This window comes from Pteropus medius, unplaced genomic scaffold (assembly GCF_902729225.1).
Source record: "Pteropus medius unplaced genomic scaffold, Ma_sr-lr_union100, whole genome shotgun sequence".
Classification (NCBI taxonomy): Eukaryota; Metazoa; Chordata; class Mammalia; order Chiroptera; family Pteropodidae; genus Pteropus; species Pteropus medius.
This window is the reverse complement of record NW_024344433.1, coordinates 1459355-1479418: the sequence shown is the minus strand read 5'-3', so window position 1 is coordinate 1479418 and position 20064 is coordinate 1459355. Positions and strand designations below refer to the sequence as shown.

The following is a 20064-nucleotide window of genomic DNA, read 5'->3' as shown; positions in this document are numbered from 1 at the left end:
CCTGTACTTTAGACTATTCCCAGCTCTGTTAAGGACGGTTTGGAGTATCGAGGCCGAGTTTTCCTGGAGTTAGTCACCCACATGACGTACCACCAAGACAACATCATAAAGACCCTCTCCCAGGAAGTGACAAGTATAGAGGTAACCCAGAAAGAAAGGGGCCCTCTGCCTGCCCCAGTTGACTGTGTGTCCTGCTTTTGGCCTTGGCAGTTATTGGCCTGAGGATGGTGGTCAATCCACCTGAGCCTGTACTGAGCCGCGACTGGCTTCACGCTGTGCCAAATTCCAGGTGGCCAGGGGACCCAGTAAAGACAAGATAAAGCTTCGGTTTAAGCAATGTGTCATCTAGTTAAGGAGAAATGTTCTAAGGAACATCCTAAGGAGTTTGGATTGCTTCCTGAAAGCAGAGGAGGGCTGTTGAGGCAGGAAAGTGTTAAGAATAGATAGGAGGGGAGTAAGGCCGGCCATACACTTAGTAGAAATAGGGCACAGTCACAGGGAGGACAGCTGGAGAGGAGGGAGCTGGTGCCAGAGTCCCATTGGAAGCAGAATAACAGGAACCACCGACTAACAGGACACAGAAGTGAGGCTGACAACCCTAAGCCGACACCCATTTTCTGTGGAGACAGGACCAGGTGGTAGCTGAATAGGGCTCACAGGGGAGAAGGAGTGTTGGGTTTAAGACAGGAGACCTGAGCTAGTGAACAGACTGGGGAAATGCAAGAGCAGGGCAGAACTTGGCAACAGAAATGAGAGACGGGCTAACAGGAGGGATGGAGGACCCTGAGCGCATAGGAAGCGTGGTGGTAAAAGGAGGGTGCTCAAGAAGGGCCAAGAGAGAACACGTGAGTGTGTGCAGACTCCATCATGTTCCCCTGCCCACACTCGCTCTCAGCCTAGGAGGGCATTTGGGCAAAAAGGAGAGGGGTGGGGTGGCCCACCATGGGTGTCCCGACCTAGAGGCTAACCTGACCAGGGAGAAGGGCCTCCTGCCCAATTTCAGGAAGGAAAGGAACCAGGGCTGGCAGGGAGTAGGCGATGGAGGTCCTAGGAGGAACTGCCACCTTGACCAGAGGGTGAGTGGGAACCAAGGCAGGGTTGGGGGTGGAGGAATGAGGCCCCAGTCTAGCTCCCCCTAAAGAGAAGCAAAGATGACTTTTGAAAGAAACGGCACTCCATCCTCACCCCCTGCCTGTTTTATAGCCTTGTTCTTCCTTGGCTTCCATTTTGAGGGTCTGGGGGGTTATTGTTTTAGAAGCATCAGAGCCGCCAAAAGTATGGGCTGTGTGTCGTCTTCCTTTCCTGTACCATGATGCCCAAATTTAACGACCTGATCCGATTTGAGGTCAGCATTGGCCACTATGGAAACAAGATGGACCTGAATTACAAGCCTCTCGTCTCCACCACACAGTATAGCCCAGTGATATACGACGGTAATGGTCAGATCCAGCCGGGAAGCAGCATCCACTGCACACTGGGCTCTGGGCTTGGCCTTTTTATGGGTGTTGGCTCATGGAACATTCATAGGCATTGTTAACCCACATTTCACACCTGAGGAAAATGAGCTTCAGGGAGGTGAAGCCACCTGCTAAACACTGCACAGCTAGTAGGTGGTGAACCCATGATCAGAATTAAAACTCGGTCTTGGCTTCAAGTCCTCTCCACACTACAGCTTCCCCAACCCCATCTTCCCCCAACTACTCTGACCCAGCCCCATCCATCCATGCAGCTGCCATTCACTGCTCATCTGCCCTCCTGCTACCTGTTAGTCTGTCCGTTCATCCAGTGTCTACTTACTGGATGCCCACATTGGGCGCTAGAGAGAGCAATCCTCAAAATGCAGCCCCCAGGCAGCATCGGTACCGCCTGGGAACTGTGAGAAATGTGGATTCTCGGCCCCACCCAGGTCCTGCAGAATCAGAAACCCTGAGCATGCCCCTCTCCACCCCTGGCAATCCATGATTCAATAAGCCCTCCAGGTGATTCAGGCTGAAGTTTGAGACCCATTGCCCTGGAGGAACGTGGCCTCCCTCTCCACGTCAATCAGTTTTGCCACCACGTCGCCCATTGAGAACCTTTTGGGCATCCCTCATCTCTACCTGCGTTTTAAAAAAACAGCTTTATTGAACTATAATTCACAATACCATACGATTCATCCATGTAAAGTAGACAATTCAGTGGTTTTTAGTATATTCACAGACTTGTGCAACCATCACCATGGTCAATTGTAGAAGATTTTCATCACCCCAAAAAGAAACCCTGTGCCCACCAGCAGTCTTTCTATTCTTCCCCATCTTCTCAACCTTAGGCGACCACTAATCTAGTTTCTGTCTCTATAGGATTTCCTCTTCTGGACATTTTGTATATGTGGGATCATACAATATATGGTCCTGGGCAACTGGCTTCTTTCATTTAGCATAATGTTCTACTGGTATTTAAATTATGAAATACATATATGGAAAGTATATACTATGTACATGTAGTTTAAAGAAAAAGGAGTACCCATGAGCTCACCACTCAGCTTAAAAAGGCAGAAAGTTGTCAGAGCTCCAGATCTATGAACCCAAGCAATACCACAATCCTGACTCTTGTGATCATCACACCCTCACTTTTCTTTTTAATTTTTACCACCTATGTGTGCAGCCCTAAAGAGCATACTATCGTTGCATTTTATGTCGGTAGGACCTTCGGTCTATATCCATCTGTTTTTGTGTCTTTCGCTCAATATTAATTTATATATATATTAATATTAATATTAATTTATATATATTAATATATATAAATTAATATAATATATATATATATATTCATAGCTAAAGTTCATTTTCATTTCTGTGTGTATCCCATGTATAACATTCCTTGAGAGTTTGGTAGGACTCACCTCTAATTATATGGTACATGTAGACATTTAGGTTGTATCTTTTTTTTCCTACTATAATAATTTTGTTATAAACATTCTTGTGCATGTCTTCTGGTCACGAGAGCAAGATTGCCTCTAAATTATACACCCAGGAGTGGAAAAGAAATTCTAAGCAAGTAATGATACCTAATTACACTTTCATCAGCGTAGTACTCAGTCTTGGCCCTGGCCTTTTAATTTTTGCCAATTCGGTGAGTGTTAAGTGGTCTATTCTAAGATCTTGATTTGCATTTTCTTGATTCGAAAGCTGAACATCTTTTCATGTGTTTACAAACATTTTTTCCCCTCATCTGTAAAAAGCCTGTTGATATCTTTTATCCATTATTCCATCTGGCTATATTTTTCTTATTGACTTGTTTCTGAAACAATCTTTTGTCAAGTCTATGTCGTAAAAAACTTCCCTAAGTTTTGATCCTCCTAGGTCATATTTGGCACATGGTGTACTCTTTCAATATGTAGATACAAGTTTTTTGTTGCTGTTGTTAGCAATTATTTAGTGGTATAATTTACATTTCATAAAATTCACTTGTTTTATACAATTCAGTGAGTTTTAGTAAATTTACAGAGTTGGGCAGCCAGCATCATGCCTCTCCCCCCAGTTTAGAATATTTCTATCACCCCAAGAGATCCCTCATGCTTGCTCGTGGTCATTCTCCTATCCCACCCCCTGCCCAGGCAACTACTGGTCTACTTCTGTCTCTATAGGTTTACTGTTCCTGGACATTTCATATAAATGGAATCATGCAAAGTACGGTTTTTCCCATCTGGCTTCTTTCACTTGGCAGACTGTCTTGAGTTTTATCCATGGTGTAGCATATGTCAGCACTCCATTCCTTTTTATTGCCAAATAGTATTCTATTCTACAATGTATCCTTCATCATTTGTTAATCCACTTATCAGTTGATGAACATCGTTTTTACTTCCATACTTTTATGTAAAGTCTTTGTGTAAAGTCTTTGTGTGGACATCTGCTTTCATTTGTCTTGAGGAGATACTTAAAAGTGGAGTAGAATGAATTTTTAAGAAACTGCCAAACTTTTCTAAAGTGCCTGCACCATTTTCCATTCCAATATCTCTACGTCCTCACCTGTTTGCTGCTGTCTCATTTTTATTATATCTATTATAGTGGGCATGTGGCTCACTGTGGTTTTACTTTGCATTTCCCTAATAAGTAAGGACACTGAGCATCTTTTTGTGGGCTCAGTGGCCATTCATATATCTTCTTTGGTTATATGTCTATACAAATCTTTTGCCTATTTTTAAATTGGGTTGTCTTCTTGTTATTGAGTTGTAAGGGTTCTTTATGTATTCTAGATGTAAGTCCTTTATCATATATATGATTTGCAAATAGTCTGTGGCTTGTTTTTTCATCTTCTTGATGGTGTCTTTCAAAGCACGAATATATTTAATTTGGATGAAGTCCATTTCTTTTTCTTACATGGTATCATATCTAAGAACTCCTCTTAACCCAAGGTCATGAAGGCTTTCTCCTATTTTTTCTTCTAGAAAGTTTATAGTTTTAGTTCTTACATTTAGTTCTATGATCTGATTTAAATTAATTCGCATATAGATATCCATTTTTTAAGCACACTGTTAAAAAAAATCCTTTTCACATGTGGGTTTTCTCAAATTATATTTTAAAATATATTTCCATGGTCTAGGTTTTCTACTTAGGGGCTGTGTTTATGGGTTTCACGATTCTCCTTTGTTTTCTTCTATAGCTGTCATTTTCTCTCTGATCCTGTTTGACTCTATTTCCACTTTGGTCACTTTTCTCATTTCTATGCCTCTCACTGCATTGTCCGCAGGGTCTAATCTCCCTGGGCTTCTTTTTCTACTGTCTGCCTTCCTGTGATGCTTTTGTTTTTTTCTTTTACTTGTTTTCTGAGTTTTGCCAGCTCACATTTCCTCATCTGAGTCTTGAGTTTGTCCTGGGAGTGTATTTTTGCTGGCACTTTCTGCACTTGGCTCCCGTCAAGCTGGGCTCCCAGCTGCCTGCCTTGCTCCTCACATCCCCACAGGTGACTCTGTACATCAGCTCTTAGGACTCCTACGGCAATCCTAGTTGCTTTTGGCAGTCCTGGGGTGTACTTTGAGTCTCCAGATTATATCTGTCTTCTTGCTGTTTTGTATGCCATCTAAGAGTAGAGGAAGAAAATTGCCATCTTGTATCCCTACGCCCATATCTGACAGCCCCAGTCCTGGAGCTCCTTTTATTTATCATTCCCTCAGTGCCAAGGTCTGAAGCTGCTGTCTTCCGACAATTCTGGAAAATCATAAGATATTTTCCCTTTGAAAATTACCTCTTTCCCTCGTCTCTTGTATCACCTTCTTGAATTCACTCTGTCCTCTGGACCTTCTTGTTTTATTTTTCATGTTTTAAAATCTCTCTTCCATATTTTTCATCTCCCTGGGCTGTATTCTGCATAATTTCTTCTAGAAAAAGCCTTAGCCATTTCATTTAAAAATTTTTGGCAGTTTCTTGTCCTCCTCCCGCACTATTCTTCCGTATACATAGCTTTTCCCACCATTTGACACACTGTATTTCATGTATTTGTTGTGTCTTTTTTGCCCTTGCTATTGAAATTCTTAAGTGAACTTTTTGATTTGAGTGTAACATAATTATGGAAAAGTACACAAACTAAACTGTCCAGCCCAGTGAATTATCGTGAAGCAAACATATCCGTGTAACAACATCCAGACCACGAAAGAGTCTCCACATCCCAGATGCCCCTTGAGCTCCCTACCCCCACCAAGAGCAGCCACCCTCCTAGCCTCCAATTTGTTTTGTCTGGTTTTTAACTTTATATAAAAGAAATCCTATAGTATGTATTCTCTTGTGCCTGGCATCATTTGCTCATCATTTTATTTGTGAAACACATTCACAGATCTGGATAACATTGGGTGTAGTCGTAGCTTATTTCTCCTCATTGCTGTGTAGTATTCCATTGTGCAAATACACCATGATTGATTTGTCCCTTCTACTTGTGAGGGAGATTTTAGCGGTTTCCAATTTGGGGCTACTCCGAATGGTGCTGCTATGAACCTTTTTCTACTCATGCCTTTCTGTTGGGTACACACCTAGGAGCGGAATTGCTAGGTTAGAGGGTGTGTGTTGGTTCTAAGCTGTTTGTCTTCTTCAAACTTTATCTGTGGAATCCTTTGGGACTTGAATAAAGTTTCACGCCCCAGAGGGGGTTTGTCTTTGTTTCTTCCAGTCACCTGGGGCATTGCCAACCAGACACCACTTTAAATTTTATGCAGACCTCACGAGTGGCATGAATGCAGAATACAATCTGCATGAGGTCTCGCTTGTGATTACAAATTTTCAGGAAATTTTCCTCTTCCCCTCCCCAGAGGCATGTTGGAGAAAGGCACATTTCATCACGGCCTTCCTCTGTGTGATGGGTTATTTCTCGTTGATGGAGGGTTTAGGTTTTGGAGTGCCAGCTATGCATGGAGTATTAGTATGCTAGGGCTGCTGCAACAAAGTGCCACAAACTGGATGGCTTATAACAAAACAGATCGTACTCTTTCACAGAAACTCAAGACAAAAGCCAGCCTAGTTTCCACTTGCCTCAGACTTTCTGCTTTTTATTTTGGGCTTCTGTGGGTTTCTTCCTTTTACGTCAACTCAGCAACGCACCTCAGAAACACAATCCCTCCCATTCCATCTGGCTTTTCCCCTCATTTCAATAAGGGACACTGTCATGGGTTTTATCTATCTTTGCTCGTGACCCCACTCCTCCACATTGGCAGGACCTCTGTGTTAGACGGCTGCCCACCCCACAGCCAAACCTCAGCCTCCTCCTGAGCCCAGGGCCCACTCCTCTTTGCCTCTCAGACCACCCAGAGGGGAGACCCACCTTGAGGCATGCCTCTTGCGTTGGCAACTCGCCAGCGGGTAAGGGCATGGGGCTCTGGAGCTAGATATCCATGTTAGGACCACCTGGCGGTGCCACGTTAGGCAAATACTTCCCACCACTTGCCTGGATATTCCCACCTGTAAACTGGGAACTTTGAAAGGTGGTGTGACACACTGAGCACAATGAATGCTCCCAGAGTCCCTTAGACACCCCCCATTGGTCTCTATGTCTTAGGGAACATCTACCATTATGTGCCCTGGTACAACACCAAGCCGGTGGTGACCGTAACCTCTTACTGGGAGGATGTCAGCTTCCGCATGAACTGCCTGAATCTCCTCCACTTCACTCGGGACCGCCTGGTGAGTGGTACAGGGCAGGGCACAGGGTGAGACCCAGATCACCAGCAAGGGACTTGGAAAAATGAGCCACAGAGGAAACTGGCCACTAGGCTCACTCATGCCTTCCACACCGATTGGGACAGAAGCACCAGACACAGCCCCTGTCCTCATCATTTGAAAAGTCAGAGATGCACATAGTTACTAGGCAGTGCAGTGAGTGCTGCATTGGACATATAGGTACTGAGAGCTGTCAGGGCAGAAATTGGGGTGTGAGATGAAGAGAGGACAGACAGTCAAGGAGGTGTTTGAAAGGAGGTGACATTTGAGCATAGTCTTAAATAATGTGGAATTTGTTGGGGGCATGGTAGGGTGCAGAGAAGGAAAAAATGTACAAAGCCATAGGTGATGTGGAAATAAGGCCAGAGAAGGTGGGAGGAGTCAGATCACAAAAGGTCTATAGGTGCCTGTCAAGGAGGGAAGCCCCTGCACAGTTTTAGGCAGGAGACCCACCTGGTGCCTCCACCTGAGGTGTGACCTCCTCAAACATGGAAGGGAAGCCCAGGGTCAGGATCCATACTCTTCCATGTCCCACTCCTTCCTGGCTCCTGCTGGCCACCCATTTCTTCAGTTGGGTTGGAGGGGAGGAGCATGGGATCCTAGTCATGCAAGGGCATGAGGCAGCTTTGGACTGGCATCCCTGGGTTACCCAAAGGTCCCCAAGTCCTGGCCGAAAACGTCTCGTGTCAACCAGCCCTATAGCTTTCTCCCAGTGTCACAAGTTCTCCTGCCATTTCTCTCCTGTCCGGCAGAAAGCCAACCTGGACACCCTGAAATCCATGAGGAACCTGAAGGACCCCGCCCTGCTCCCCCAGTGGGAGAAACTGCTAAGGGAGCTGGTGGAGGACTGCAAGTAGGAGCGGGAGGCGCCCTTCCCCACTCCCCACTTCCTCCAACCTCTCCCAAACCACAAAGCTGCTTCTCCTCTTCCATTAGGATTTGCAGAAAATGGCCCTTACTCCCGCCCCAGCATTATCCCTGCTGTCCCCATACCCACCCTGAGCTCCCACCAAACCAAGCCCCTCCCTGTTATTCAGACAAGCCCTGCACTTCCCAGCTGCCCCTTCCCAATGCTGCTCCTCTCTCCAGGGCTCTGCCTATTCTGGAAGACTCCTTGTAAGGCCTCTGCCGGCCCCACACCCCACTTGAGTCCCCACTGCCACCTGCCAGGGTTTGGCTGGCTCCCACCCCTCCCCACAAGGAAGTCCTTGTGCACTGGCTCATGCAGGGGTTAGGAGGGTAAGAGAGGGATAAATGAGATGTTGGGGGCCAGGCCCACCAAGTGGGCTTCCTTAGGACAGGTAGGAAGGGCTCCCCAGGTCAGGCTGGCAGGGCACGAGCCGGATCTTGAATCTGGGAAGGGCACACCGGCCTAAGGCAGGGTGAGAGGTCGCGAGATAGCCCAGCCTCCCACCCCTTCCTGGTCCTGGCCACAGGTGCTCTCTGCCCTGCATGACCAATGAGCCAAAAGCCACAAACCTGGACAAGAAGAGGTGGCAGCTCCGCAGCTATCTCCTGAAGGAACTGGCCCAAAAGGCCAAGGAAGCGCAGCCTAGGGAGATGGTGGCCACCGTGGAGGGCTGGCTGTTCCGCCTCAATGCTGTGCTTCCCGAGGTGGGTGCTGGACGCACCGGCTGGGAGCAGGCCTTGGAGCTGCATGCAGACCTGACCCTCCCACCTTGGCAGCCCCAGGTGAGCCTCCCTGACGTGATGATCTGGCTGATGGCTAATGACCAGCGAGTGGCCTATGCACAGGTGCCAGCCCACAGCATCTTGTTCTCCCGGACGGGGGCGCTGCATTGCGGCCAGTTCTGTGGGAAGACACAGACTCTCCTCCTGCAGGTGCAAAGTAGCCGTCCAGTCTGCGGGAAGGGAGGCCCAGAGATAGCCCAGGGAGAAGCCCCGATGGGGGAGCAGCCCCCAGGAGCCTTCCCAAGGGCCTGTCCACTGCCTCCTTCCAGGGCCCTTTACCTGTGAATTGGGGTGTAAAGTCACCAGGGGAAGGCGGGTCCTGTGACCATCAGCATGAGGCTGAGGCCAAGTCCATGTTCTCAGATTTACCACCTCCATCACCCTCATGCGACACTTGATCCAGTCCCTTGTCATCTCTCCCCGGGACACGACTGCAATCCAAAATATTTAATGCTTATAAGGTTTGGGCACCAGCCCATCATATCATAAACAAGCCATAAATAAGACTGACAACACCATCCCCCCACCAGCCCTGACAAGTCTCCCGCTTCCAGCCCTCTCCCCCAGAGATAGGTGAGGGCACAGCCCTGGCTTCCCACTGCCGCCTAGAGAAGGTTTGATCTCGCTGGCTTGGCCCCAGCCACCCCTTCTCATCAGCTCTCTCAGACCCCATGTCAATAGTCAGTGCACACTAGGCTCCCCACCCCAAAACCTATCTGACCTTGGCCCTCCCACCATGGTAGAGGGCCCTTCCCATTGCTATCCGAGTTCTTATCCTGCAAGCACTGACTCCTGAACTCTGGCTGTACCACACACTGGCTTGTATGACTCCAGGCCAGCTCCTGGCTATGCCCAGCCTCAGGCTGCTCTTCTGTAAAGTGGGCCTGGTGACAATGACACCCAGCTCACGATAGTGTGTGACAGAGCACAAGCTAAACATTCGGCACTTAGCACCATGCCTGGCACACAGTGAGCAATCAGTGATCGCTAGGATCATTGTCACTGTCACTGCCATTGCTACTCCTCCATGGAGCCTGGCGGGCCCCCTAGGTAGTGCTGCCCCTCCCCCAGCTCCACCAGCCCTCTGTGAGCATGGGGTCCAGCTACCACCAAGTGCTAACCGAGCGCAATGTGAGGCTCCTGCTCCTGGGGCTCCAGGTGAAGGAGTAGGTATGTGCGCCCCTCCCTCACCTGCGCTCCTGCCCCTGGGGGACCTGCACCACCATGGGGTTGATCTGCCTCTGGCTCAGTACCCAGAGGGTGAAGGACAGAAGGACATCCTCCCAGCCCACCTCCGGGTCTGCATGTGGCTGGGCAACATCACAGACAGCACAGACCTGCAGCTGCTCCGCCAGGGCGAGGTGGTTGTGTACGCAGAGACGGTGAGTGGCCTGGAGGGGACAAAAGGTGGGGAGCTGCAATGGCCCAACGTGGAAAAAAACGTGACTGGGGAATGTGGGATTGGGAAAGGGGGGCTGAGCGAGAGAGAGTGGCAGCAGACACTAGAGCAACCTTAGCTGCCACCAGTTCAGGTCCCTGGTCGACAAGTCATAGTCCTGTGGTGATAGAGTCAGCAGAGCAGTTCCCCTGGGTTGGTCACTCTTTCCCAGGTGGAGATTAATGGGGAGTCTCTCGCAGTTTAGAGCATGTGAGGTGAGCAAAGATCTGACTTGCGGAGGCCTTGTCCTTCACCAACAGGCAGCCTAAGACTCCCACAGACCCCAGCTGGCTCCTTCAGGCCAGTGTGGAGGTCTCAGAAGGGGGTGGCCTGGGACAGTCAGAGGGGCAGGGAAGGAGGCATCTTTCCACAGAGCCAGAAATCCAAGGGGTGAGTGAGTAGCCAGCTAGAGACGGCTCTAGAACACGGGGAAGGTGGGGGGGAGGGGCAGGGCTCAGAAGAAGGCTGTGAGAGCAGAAGGGAAATAGGTTTTGAGTCTCAGGCTTTGTAATTCACTAAGTTAAAACACATTTTCATGGTTCTTGAGTTAAGTGTTGCAGGTAGATATATAATGCGTACCAGCCTGTACCTAGGGCTTGCAGACGCTGAGATGGAGGGCATGCAGGGACAACACACCCAGCAGGGAGATGTCAAAGAAAGGCCCAGAGGTGGCAAAGAGGTGGCCAGTGATGGGGCAGGACCGGGGTTCCCACGGTCAGCAGTGACACAGGCAGACAGGCCACACTGAGGCACCGTTAGGCTCTGTGCTGTCCCACTGACAGCCTCCCTCCCCGCCTTCCCAGTATGAGAACCAGGCCAAGTATAAAGGCCAGTGGGGGCAGCAGGGGCTGTATCACTGCCCTAACTTCTCCGACGTCCTGGGGCACAAGGCTCTCCCCAAGGAGGATTTCAAGGCACCCCTGGGATGGCACTGGCAGGGGCAGTGGACAGTAGAGCCTCAGAGGAGGTAAGGCTGGGCTGCAGGACCTGGAGCCTGGGTGCCCTAGACACGCAGCCCTGGAGGCGACACCTCTTTTTAGCTGGGAGGCTGGTTAGCAGCAGCCCAGACAGGCGGGCACACAGCCCCTGGAGCCTGGTCCCAGGGCTAAGTGCCCAAATGAGGGCCTGCCCACCATCCCACCCTGCACGCCTGGCCCGCCACCCCGACCAGGTGGGCCTGTCTGGTGAGGGAGACCTCGGCCAGGAGAGGAGAACCCAGGGACCTGAAAGTTCTGGGAGAAGTGCTGGGAACTCGGGTCTCACTTCCCCCAGACTCCTCTTGGACACGGATATCAACAAGAGCCAGGTGCTGGAGGAGGTATACGAGAACCAGCACCGTGACACCAAGGGGGTGTGGGTGCCAGCGGCTACCCCCAACACAGATGTGGTGAGCAGAGAGGATGGGGCTGCCTCAGGGGATGAGGGGACAATGCACTGGCTTGTCCCATTGGAAAGAACTCTGGACCAGGGGTCACCATCTGAGCTCTGCTCTACCTGCTGCTTGGACCCTGGGCGAGCACTGATGGTGGTGGGTGGAGAGGCCCTCAGTCACATGGCAAGGAACAGCACAGTGGGCCGTGTCTCCTTCGTAGGACCTTGAAAGGGAGGGCTTCCCATTCAAAAGGTTTAGGGCTCGTCTAAGCAACGCCGTCCATCCGCACTGCCCACTGAGTACTTGAAATGTGGCCCTCGTGAGGCTGAAGAACTGAACCTTGAGTTTTGTTTTATTTTAATTAATTTAAATGAAAGTGGCCCCAGGAGGCTAGTGGCTGCTGTATGGGACAGTGTGGGTCTAGCTCCTCACATGCCTGCTAGGCTCCCCTCCTGGGTGAGGAATGGGAGCCTGGGCTTGGGCTGGCAGCAGCATCCAGGTGATAGCCAGTGCATGACCTTGTTTTCACAGCCATTGCCCTCATTGGTTCCTGTTTATGGGGAGGGATACTGATTTTCCACTGATAGTGGTCATACAAAGTTTCCTTTTAAAAATACGTCTATTTGTAGTTTGGAAAGGCAAATTGGTAAATGCATGTTAAGTGGCTATGTGAGTGGCATCAGACAAGCAATGTCTGCCCTTGAGGGTGGGAGGTCCGGGGTACGGTCGGCGAGTGGACGTGTGGGGATGAGTGGAGGCGGCTTCCTAGCTTCAACGCCCCTCTGCCCAACCCCTGTCTACCCACAGAATGGACAGCCCGTGGAGGCCCGGGAGAATGTGAAGTGTCCCCAAGGCTGGCACGTGAAGAAGAACTGGACCGTGGAGCTGAACCATGCAGTGGACAATGAGGGTCAGTCCTCTGTTCACAGGCCTCAGGCAGAAGGCCTGGAGCTGCCTGCGTCTGACACCCCCACAGCCTAAAAGCAGCCTAGCTCATGGGGGCCAGGCCTCTGGAGAGTGATGCCAACCCCTCGTCCACAGCCATGGGCCCCAGTTCTAAGGCAGGGCAGGTTGTGTCTCTTGAGCACTTGAACATAGATCTAGTCCTGCAGCCTACAGTTATCCCAGGGGGCTCCAGAGAGGGGCCATGGGCTGTGTGACCTTGTGCAGGTCACATGACATCTCTGAGTCTCATCTTCCTCATTGTAAGATGGTACAGGGTGGCCATACCTTCCAGGGCCAGAGAGACCTGGATGCAGAAAAAAGTGCTGTCCCCATAGCCTATTGTCTGGGCCTCCTCTGAGGCCTGTCCCAGCTCCCAGCCTGGGGCACTAGACACCCACAGCAGCCCTGCCCTGCAGGCTGGGAGTACGGTGTGGGAATGCTGCCCTCGGGCCTGCCGCAAGTTTGGAACCCGGTAGAGAAGATCTACTATTCCTGCCGCCGCCGGCGTTGGGCGCGTGTGCGCTGCCGGGACCGCAGGCAGCTGGGCACGGAGCAGGAAACGCTGTCCTTCCTGCAGCTGGTGAGGGTGCCCGTGCAGGGGCCTGGCAGGACTGCAAGCGGGCCCACCCGGGCCATGGCAGGAGGGTGACTATGCTCTTCACCCTCAGCAGCACCATGGCCTGGCCCAGGAGGAGGAGGGCTGGGAGTACGGCACCATGGGTTCCAAGTTCCACCTGGGCCCTCAGCCTCAGAGCCGGTTCCGCCGCCGCTGCTGGCACCGCAGACTGGCCCCCGATGAAGATGAGGGCACTGCGCCCATATTCCTCCTGGAGGGGTCCTTGGTAAAGTCTCAGCAGGCGGGCAACTCCCCCTGTACCCCACTTTGGGGACCCGGGGCCAGACCTGGGCATGGCAGGCAGTGGAGACGCCTGGGCTAAGGCATCAGCTACCAGTGGGTGGGGGTGTCTGGGCCCCAGATCCACATCCTTAGGCTTTGGATGGTGGCTGTGCCTGAGCTCCCAGGAGCCTTAGGGGAGATTGTCCCAGGCACAGGGTACAGACTTGAATCAGCAGGCTGAGAAGGAAGAGGACAAGACGCCATCGAGGGGCCTGAGCAAAACATTCACGGACTCCTGGAGGTCTGCTGCAGAGGACACCCAGACACCCCACCTGCCTCTCATCTACTGCATCTTTGACAGTGAGCACTCAATTGAGAGTCGGCCTGGGTGTCCAGAGGCCCTGCACCTGAGGGCAGGGCTGGGGAGGGCTGGGGTCCTGGGGGCAGTGATGGACTAGCCCCTCTCTTACCCAGAGCCTCACTACTATCAGCTTTTCTGCTACATCTACCAGGCCCGGAATCTGGCAGTCAGTCAGACCCAGGTGTTCCAAGGTAGGTGGCAGGCACCCTTCTCTCCCAGAGGTCCCTTAATGTGGCCACCTGCAGTACAAAGAGTATGGCAAGGAAGAGGGTGACAAACATGCACACCCCCTCCCCCAAAAGCTCACGGCCCTGATTTGGGGAAAAGACACAAAAACAAGGAATACAAGGCTGTTCTTATGTGTCCCCAGCGCTGTGGAATCAACAAGGGGGAGCAAGGGGGAGTTAGGGAGGTGTCACCCGGTGGGGACCACTTAGCTGGGCCTTGAAGAGGGAAGAGTTTGCTTGCATAGCACTTACAAGACATGGAGGCAAGAGAGGGTGACACCTTGGGAACCATCTGTTTCTTATGTTGGACAGAAGATGAGGGTGGGGAGGAGGGTAGTGACTTATGGCCCCATGAGGGAGGACCCTGTCCTGTTGGTGGCACTGTGTAAGGAGCCAGGTTGCTGCATGATGGGCTCAGCCAGGGCAGTGTCCCCTGGGCACCAGTACCCCCATTGAGAGGGCTATGCGACATCCCTAGTGCCAAGGCCACTCGGTACTGTGGCAAGGCAGCCACATGTGCCTGGTCCCCAGAGCTCCTCCTGAGGGGCCACCAGCTGGCTGTCTGTGTGCTGCCCAGATCTCACCATGGCAGTGTGAAACAGACATGGCGGAACCAAATGGCCCTTTTCCGCTGGCTCTCTGCCTATGTGCTGCGGCCTGATAGTGGCTGGGATGCCCAGCCTGGGTACACCCAGGTAACTGGTCCAATGGCAGCAGCAGCCAGAGGAGAAGAGAGCCTCACTTGACAGCTCAGTGTGACCCCATGCCCCCACCTGCAGGGCCTTTTGTTCGCCTGGTCTTCCTGCACCACAGCCAGTGCACCCAAAGCCTCAGGAGCTCTGCAGCCCCTACATGGGCGCAGACGCTTGTCTTTCAGCACCTCCTGCTGTATGAGAACCCCCAGGACACCAGAAAGAGCCCGCCACTCGTGGTCTTGGAACTATGGCAGCGGGACAGCCAGGTAAGGTGGCTGGGCTGGGCACAGTGGCGAGTTTTTACTTTCGGGCAGAACACCCGGGCCTGACTCACAGGGCACCATGTGGGCGTAAATGCGAGCTCTCCCAGACCCACAGGGTTCCAGGAGGAGCCAGGACCTGCCAGCTGGGCCCCCCGTGTTCTGCAACCTCCCCTTCCTTCCAGGGCAAGGAGAGTTTGTGGGGACGGAGCATGTGGTCCCCAGTGGTCTGGCTGGATGTCCAGCACCGGATCCTGCCCCCCATGAGGTGGCACCCCCTTGCAAAAGAGTTGGGAGAGGAAGAGGGCGAGATCCTGGCATCCTGCGAGCTGATCCTGGAGACTGAGGTACTGAGAGAGACAGCCAGCTGGGGAGCACAGTGATCAGTGCTCCCACCCTGCCCCACGCCCCTGCCATAAGTCCCCGCAGAGTCCCTACTCTACTCCCCAGGAAAGGCCTGCTCCAGCTCCCTTGCCAGCATCTGCCCACATCTGGGGCCTCCTCAGAGGACCCCTCTGAAGAACCTGCTTGAGTTGAGGATGGAGGGTAGCAGGACCAGCCCAATGGGGCCTCATGATCCCTGCTCTCCCACCTCGCCCTCAGAGTCTCAGAAGGAAGCTGCCAATCTTAAGTCTTCCCTGGAAGAACGGGGTCTTCACACTCCCCAAGAGCATGCAGCCCATGCTAAGGAAAATGATGATCGAGGTGACGCAGGTGTGGGGAGGGGAGGGCGGGCAGGGAGTGAGCCTTTCACCCAGAGCCATGGAGCTCTCTGCTGACCACCTGATCCAAAGTTTGGACCATAAGAGGATCCAAGCTGAGGTGGAAGGAGACAGGACAGGGGACAGCAGTTGCACTCAGAGAACACTGTACATTATCTCTGTACCTCCCTGCAGTGGGGAACAAACCAGGGGCTTCAGTATCAGTGATGCTGCTCTGCAGCACAGAGGCTCTGAGACAGTGACACAGGCTAAGTGGCAGAGCCAGGATTTGGGCAAGGACTACCCGACTTCCAAGGCCAGCATGTGTCCCACCTCTCCTTTGAGAGTAGCACGGAGGTCCCCACATGGGAGCCATGAATCTGGCAGAGAAAAAACCAGTCAGGCCCCACCGGCACTGGGTTCTTCCCCAGGGTCAAGTGCCCCGGCTGGCTCCTGCTCTGGTCCCTCAGGAGTAAGGACATAGACATTTCCTGGGGGGCCCAGTGTTTGCCAGTTGAGAGTGAGATCACAGGGTGCTGGGTCACTGAACACCCATGGGGTTGTATGAAAGACAAGTCAGCAGTGAGCTAGTTGGCCTTAGGGACACCTGAGAAGTTTGGGGTACCCCTGTTCCTGTGGGCCTTCGAGGCGGCCAGTGTCAGGAAGTCACTTCTGAGAGAACAGATGAGAGGCCACAGGTAGGGAAGGACAATACCTAAGGGGCAGTGGAGGTCAGTGATGGGCAGTCAGTGGCCAATGGCAACTCCCTCATGGAAAGCGGGGGGCAGGGTCCTGGCCTTGAGGACGAGCACTATGTGCTCCCCAAGACACTGTACTGCTAGCACAGCCTATCTGGGCCAGAACCCCTCACAGATGGGCTGCTGGCCCACCCATCCTGGCAGATCCTGGCATGGGGCCTCCGCAACATGAAGGAGGTGCGTGCCCCACAGCTGCTGGTGGAGTGCTGGGAAGAAACCCTGCAGACAGAACCCATCAAGGACTTCCCGAGCAACCCCAACTTCGCCCAGTCAGTCCTCTTCCTCACACTGGTAAGAAGGCCTGGGCGAGGCTAGGGCTGGGCAACCACTCCTCTGGGGAGGCCTCACAGAGAACTCCCTGGGCTGCAGTTCATGCCGACAGAGGCGGCCTACGCGCTGCCGCTCGTGTTGAAGGTGGTAGACGACCGGGACTTCGGCCAGCAGGCTGTGGTGGGTCAGGCCAACATCGACTCCCTGCAGCCCTACTTCTGCGACCCCTGGGCCTTGGACTACGTGCCCCCACGGCTTCCAAGTATGCCCTTCCCCAGGCCTTGCCACCAAGCTGGCACTCCTTTGCATGCTCCTGAGATTCATGGTTGCACTTTTTCCACACAGAGCTGTGTGTGAACAAGCACCAGGTGAGCAAGGACTTGAGGTCGCACCTTCTCCCACATCATCTCTAGGGAACAGCCCTGGTCCCTGAGGGCTTCTGAGATCCTCCCGGCGTGAGGCCTAACTGCCCATCCAAGTCGAGTTTTAAATCTTGCGACCCAGGCCACTGACCAGCTGCTTCAGAATTGCTGCGGACAGCACTTGGGCATTGGCAATTTTTTCCAAGCATCCCTCCTCCTTGCCCCCTCCCCCCTAATCCAGGTCATTCCAATGTCTTTGGGTTTGGGACTACTGCCTAGAGCAACCCTTGTCACACGTGAACACACAGGCATCCTTAGGGCGTCTGCGGCAAAAGCAGATTGTTTCAGTAGGTCTGGGGTGGGGACTGGGGTTGGGCATTTCCGAGTCCCGAGTTCGGTCTGAAGCTGTAGGCTAAGAACTAAGAATTGGGCTTACCCTTCATGCCCCAATACCATGTCTGTCCAAAAGCCCCTGAATGAAGAGGCCTGTGTGAGGTTGGCCCTGGCCTGCACCCTCTCCTCAGAGTCAGGGTAGAGTGCAGGCTGGGGGCCACCAGGCCACACCTCGCTCACTGCTCTCTTTTCTCAGCTCCTAGGTTATCTCTCTGAAAAATTCTGGTTCAAGTTCAGCAAAACCGAGGTGATGTGGGCTCAGCAGTGGGGAACCAGGAGCAAGTCCAGGCAGCTCGGGAGGTGGGGGCAGCATGAGCCTGGGCAGAGGAAGGCCAGCGGCCCCTCTTCCCGGCCAGGATGAGTACGAGCATGAGGTGGACTGGTGGAGCAAGTTGTTCTGGGCCACAGGAGACGATAAGTCCCCAAAGCACAAAGATAGAGACTACCACACCCTGAAGGTTTGGAGGCCCCAGGAGGGAGGCTACTGACATGGAATTAAACCTGCCAAAAAGGCCAGCACACATAGCCCCGAATCCTCTGGGAACTACCAAGGTGGGGGGTTCCTCGCTGTCACTCCAAGACTCCAGGCCATACCTCCTTCAGCCAAACCTGTGTGGGAACCAGGGCTGCCCCAGCCATGGCAGGCAGTGCTGACCCTAGGGCCACTGACTGGGCAGACACCAGGGGACAAGACTTGGGAGTTCGTGGTTCCTCAATCCAGATCCCAGAACGGTCCCTTCTGGTCAAGCCCAGGCCCGCTCCCCAGCAGCCTGGGTCCCCCACACCCTCCTGCAGGTATACGACTGCGAGCTGGAGGCAGTGCCAGCCTTCCAAGGCCTGCAGGACTTCTGCCAGACCTTCAAACTCTACCAGGAATCACCCAAGGTGGACAGCCCCGTGGTAGGGGAGTTCAAGGTGGGTGTCTGGCCCGGCTTAGCTGCCGCCTCCTTCTGCCCTCTTGTCCCAGAGGAAATAAAAGCCCTGCCTCTATATGCTCCCTGTAGAAGCGGACAGGGAGGGCTCGAAAAAGTTTTGGGAGTGGGGGAGCATAGACTGGCCTATGTGGTGGTTCAGGGTGACCTCCCACACACAAGGAGGGCAAGGGCCTTCTCGCTCCCAGCTCCAGCTCAGTCTCCTGAGGCCCGAGAATCTGAAGGGGATGGGTGGGATGGGGTTCACATCAGCAGACTGGGAACCCCCTTGCGAGCAGCTCCTTGCCCAGCACCCTCCTGCACACAGGGTCCCTGCACAGCATTTCTGCCACATCTGCCTCTCTACCTGTCCTTGTGGTCTACTGTCCCTGCACCCTCCTACCACTCTCTCCCGAGCTCGAAGCAGGGCAGCTCCTGGAGGGCTCTGCAGAGCCAGCTGCCAACACCAACCTCCACCGACACACAGGGCCTTTTCCGTGTCTACCCCCTTCCTGAGAACCCAGAGGCCCCCAAACCGCCCCGCCAGCTCTCAGTTTTGCCCAAGAAGGAGGACTTCCCTCAGCAGTGCGTAGTGCGGGTATACGTGGTGCGAGCCATCAACCTGCAGCCCCAAGACTACAATGGCCTGGTAACAAGCAGCCCCTGCCCCATGCCCACCTCCTGGCTCTCGCAGCCCAGGCAGCTCCCATACCCAGCCCTGAACCTCGTGTCCTGGAGCTCCCTCAGGCTGCTGACACTGTCACCTCCCCAAGGCTCCGTCTGGTGCTAGGGGTCATTTCTGCCCCACTCCCGCCCTCCTTGACCAACCTGGACTGACTCCATGCCCTATCCTCCCCTCTCTTATGCCTGTCCCCCAGTGTGACCCTTATGTGATCCTGAAACTGGGGGAAACTAAGCTTGGCAGCCGGGACAAATACCAGGCCAACACCTTGGACCCTATCTTTGGCATGTGAGCACCCCAACTCACCCAGCCCCTTCTCCACTCCCAACCATACCGTGATGGAAAAAAGCTCCAGAAGCAAGGAATTCTTGCATTCCCTCCTGGCCACCGGGTTGCTACTGCAGTGTCTCACACACTAAAGATGGAAGATGAACGGGCAGGCAACCTGCCCTAACCACCCCTCACATGCTTTATCTGGAAAGGAGCTGAGTCTCACACCATAGGCCTACAGACTGCTCCCCAGTCACCAGGACCAAACAAGGAGGCGGAACAGGGGCCCCTGGCTGAGATGCTGGATGGGAGGCATGTAGGTAACATGGGCCAGGGTCTGCATCCGCCCCCCCGCAGGATGTTCGAGCTGAGTTGCACCATCCCCCTGGAGAAGGACCTGGAGGTCCAGCTGTATGACTTTGACCTGTTCTCACCTGATGATAAGATTGGAACCACTGTCATCGACCTCGAAAACCGGCTCCTGTCTGGCTTTGGAGCTCGCTGTGGGCTCTCCCAATCGTACTGCCAGTGAGAGGGCCTGACCCAGGGCAAGGATGCAGGGACGGGTGGCAGAGTGAACTCATAGCTTCCTTCTTAGAGGCCTGCATCCTGGGCTGGGGACCCAGGGCCCAAACCTGTCTCCCCCTACTCCCGCCACTGGGCACCTGCAGCTCCAAGGAGCATGTTCTCTAGGACCCACACCTTCCA

The 20064-nt window shown here is 53.3% G+C and overlaps 1 protein-coding gene across 1 annotated transcript in view; it reads left to right on the top strand.

The window, feature by feature from the left end:
* Nucleotides 1-20064, top strand: part of FER1L5 (fer-1 like family member 5) — a 39135-nt gene that overhangs the window by 15036 nt on the left and 4035 nt on the right. The window contains exons 12-36 of the mRNA XM_039872639.1: nt 13-141; nt 1256-1433; nt 7021-7145; nt 7934-8034; nt 8618-8795; nt 8868-9023; nt 10124-10255; nt 11115-11278; nt 11584-11698; nt 12491-12593; nt 13045-13208; nt 13300-13470; nt 13682-13826; nt 13941-14018; nt 14834-15015; nt 15195-15356; nt 15613-15714; nt 16613-16759; nt 16838-17089; nt 17570-17631; nt 17756-17951; nt 18289-18408; nt 18892-19053; nt 19283-19374; nt 19714-19884. Of these exons, the coding sequence (XP_039728573.1) occupies nt 13-141; nt 1256-1433; nt 7021-7145; nt 7934-8034; nt 8618-8795; nt 8868-9023; nt 10124-10255; nt 11115-11278; nt 11584-11698; nt 12491-12593; nt 13045-13208; nt 13300-13470; nt 13682-13826; nt 13941-14018; nt 14834-15015; nt 15195-15356; nt 15613-15714; nt 16613-16759; nt 16838-17089; nt 17570-17631; nt 17756-17951; nt 18289-18408; nt 18892-19053; nt 19283-19374; nt 19714-19884 (3587 nt within the window). The remainder of the gene's footprint in view (nt 1-12; nt 142-1255; nt 1434-7020; nt 7146-7933; nt 8035-8617; nt 8796-8867; nt 9024-10123; nt 10256-11114; nt 11279-11583; nt 11699-12490; nt 12594-13044; nt 13209-13299; nt 13471-13681; nt 13827-13940; nt 14019-14833; nt 15016-15194; nt 15357-15612; nt 15715-16612; nt 16760-16837; nt 17090-17569; nt 17632-17755; nt 17952-18288; nt 18409-18891; nt 19054-19282; nt 19375-19713; nt 19885-20064) is intronic.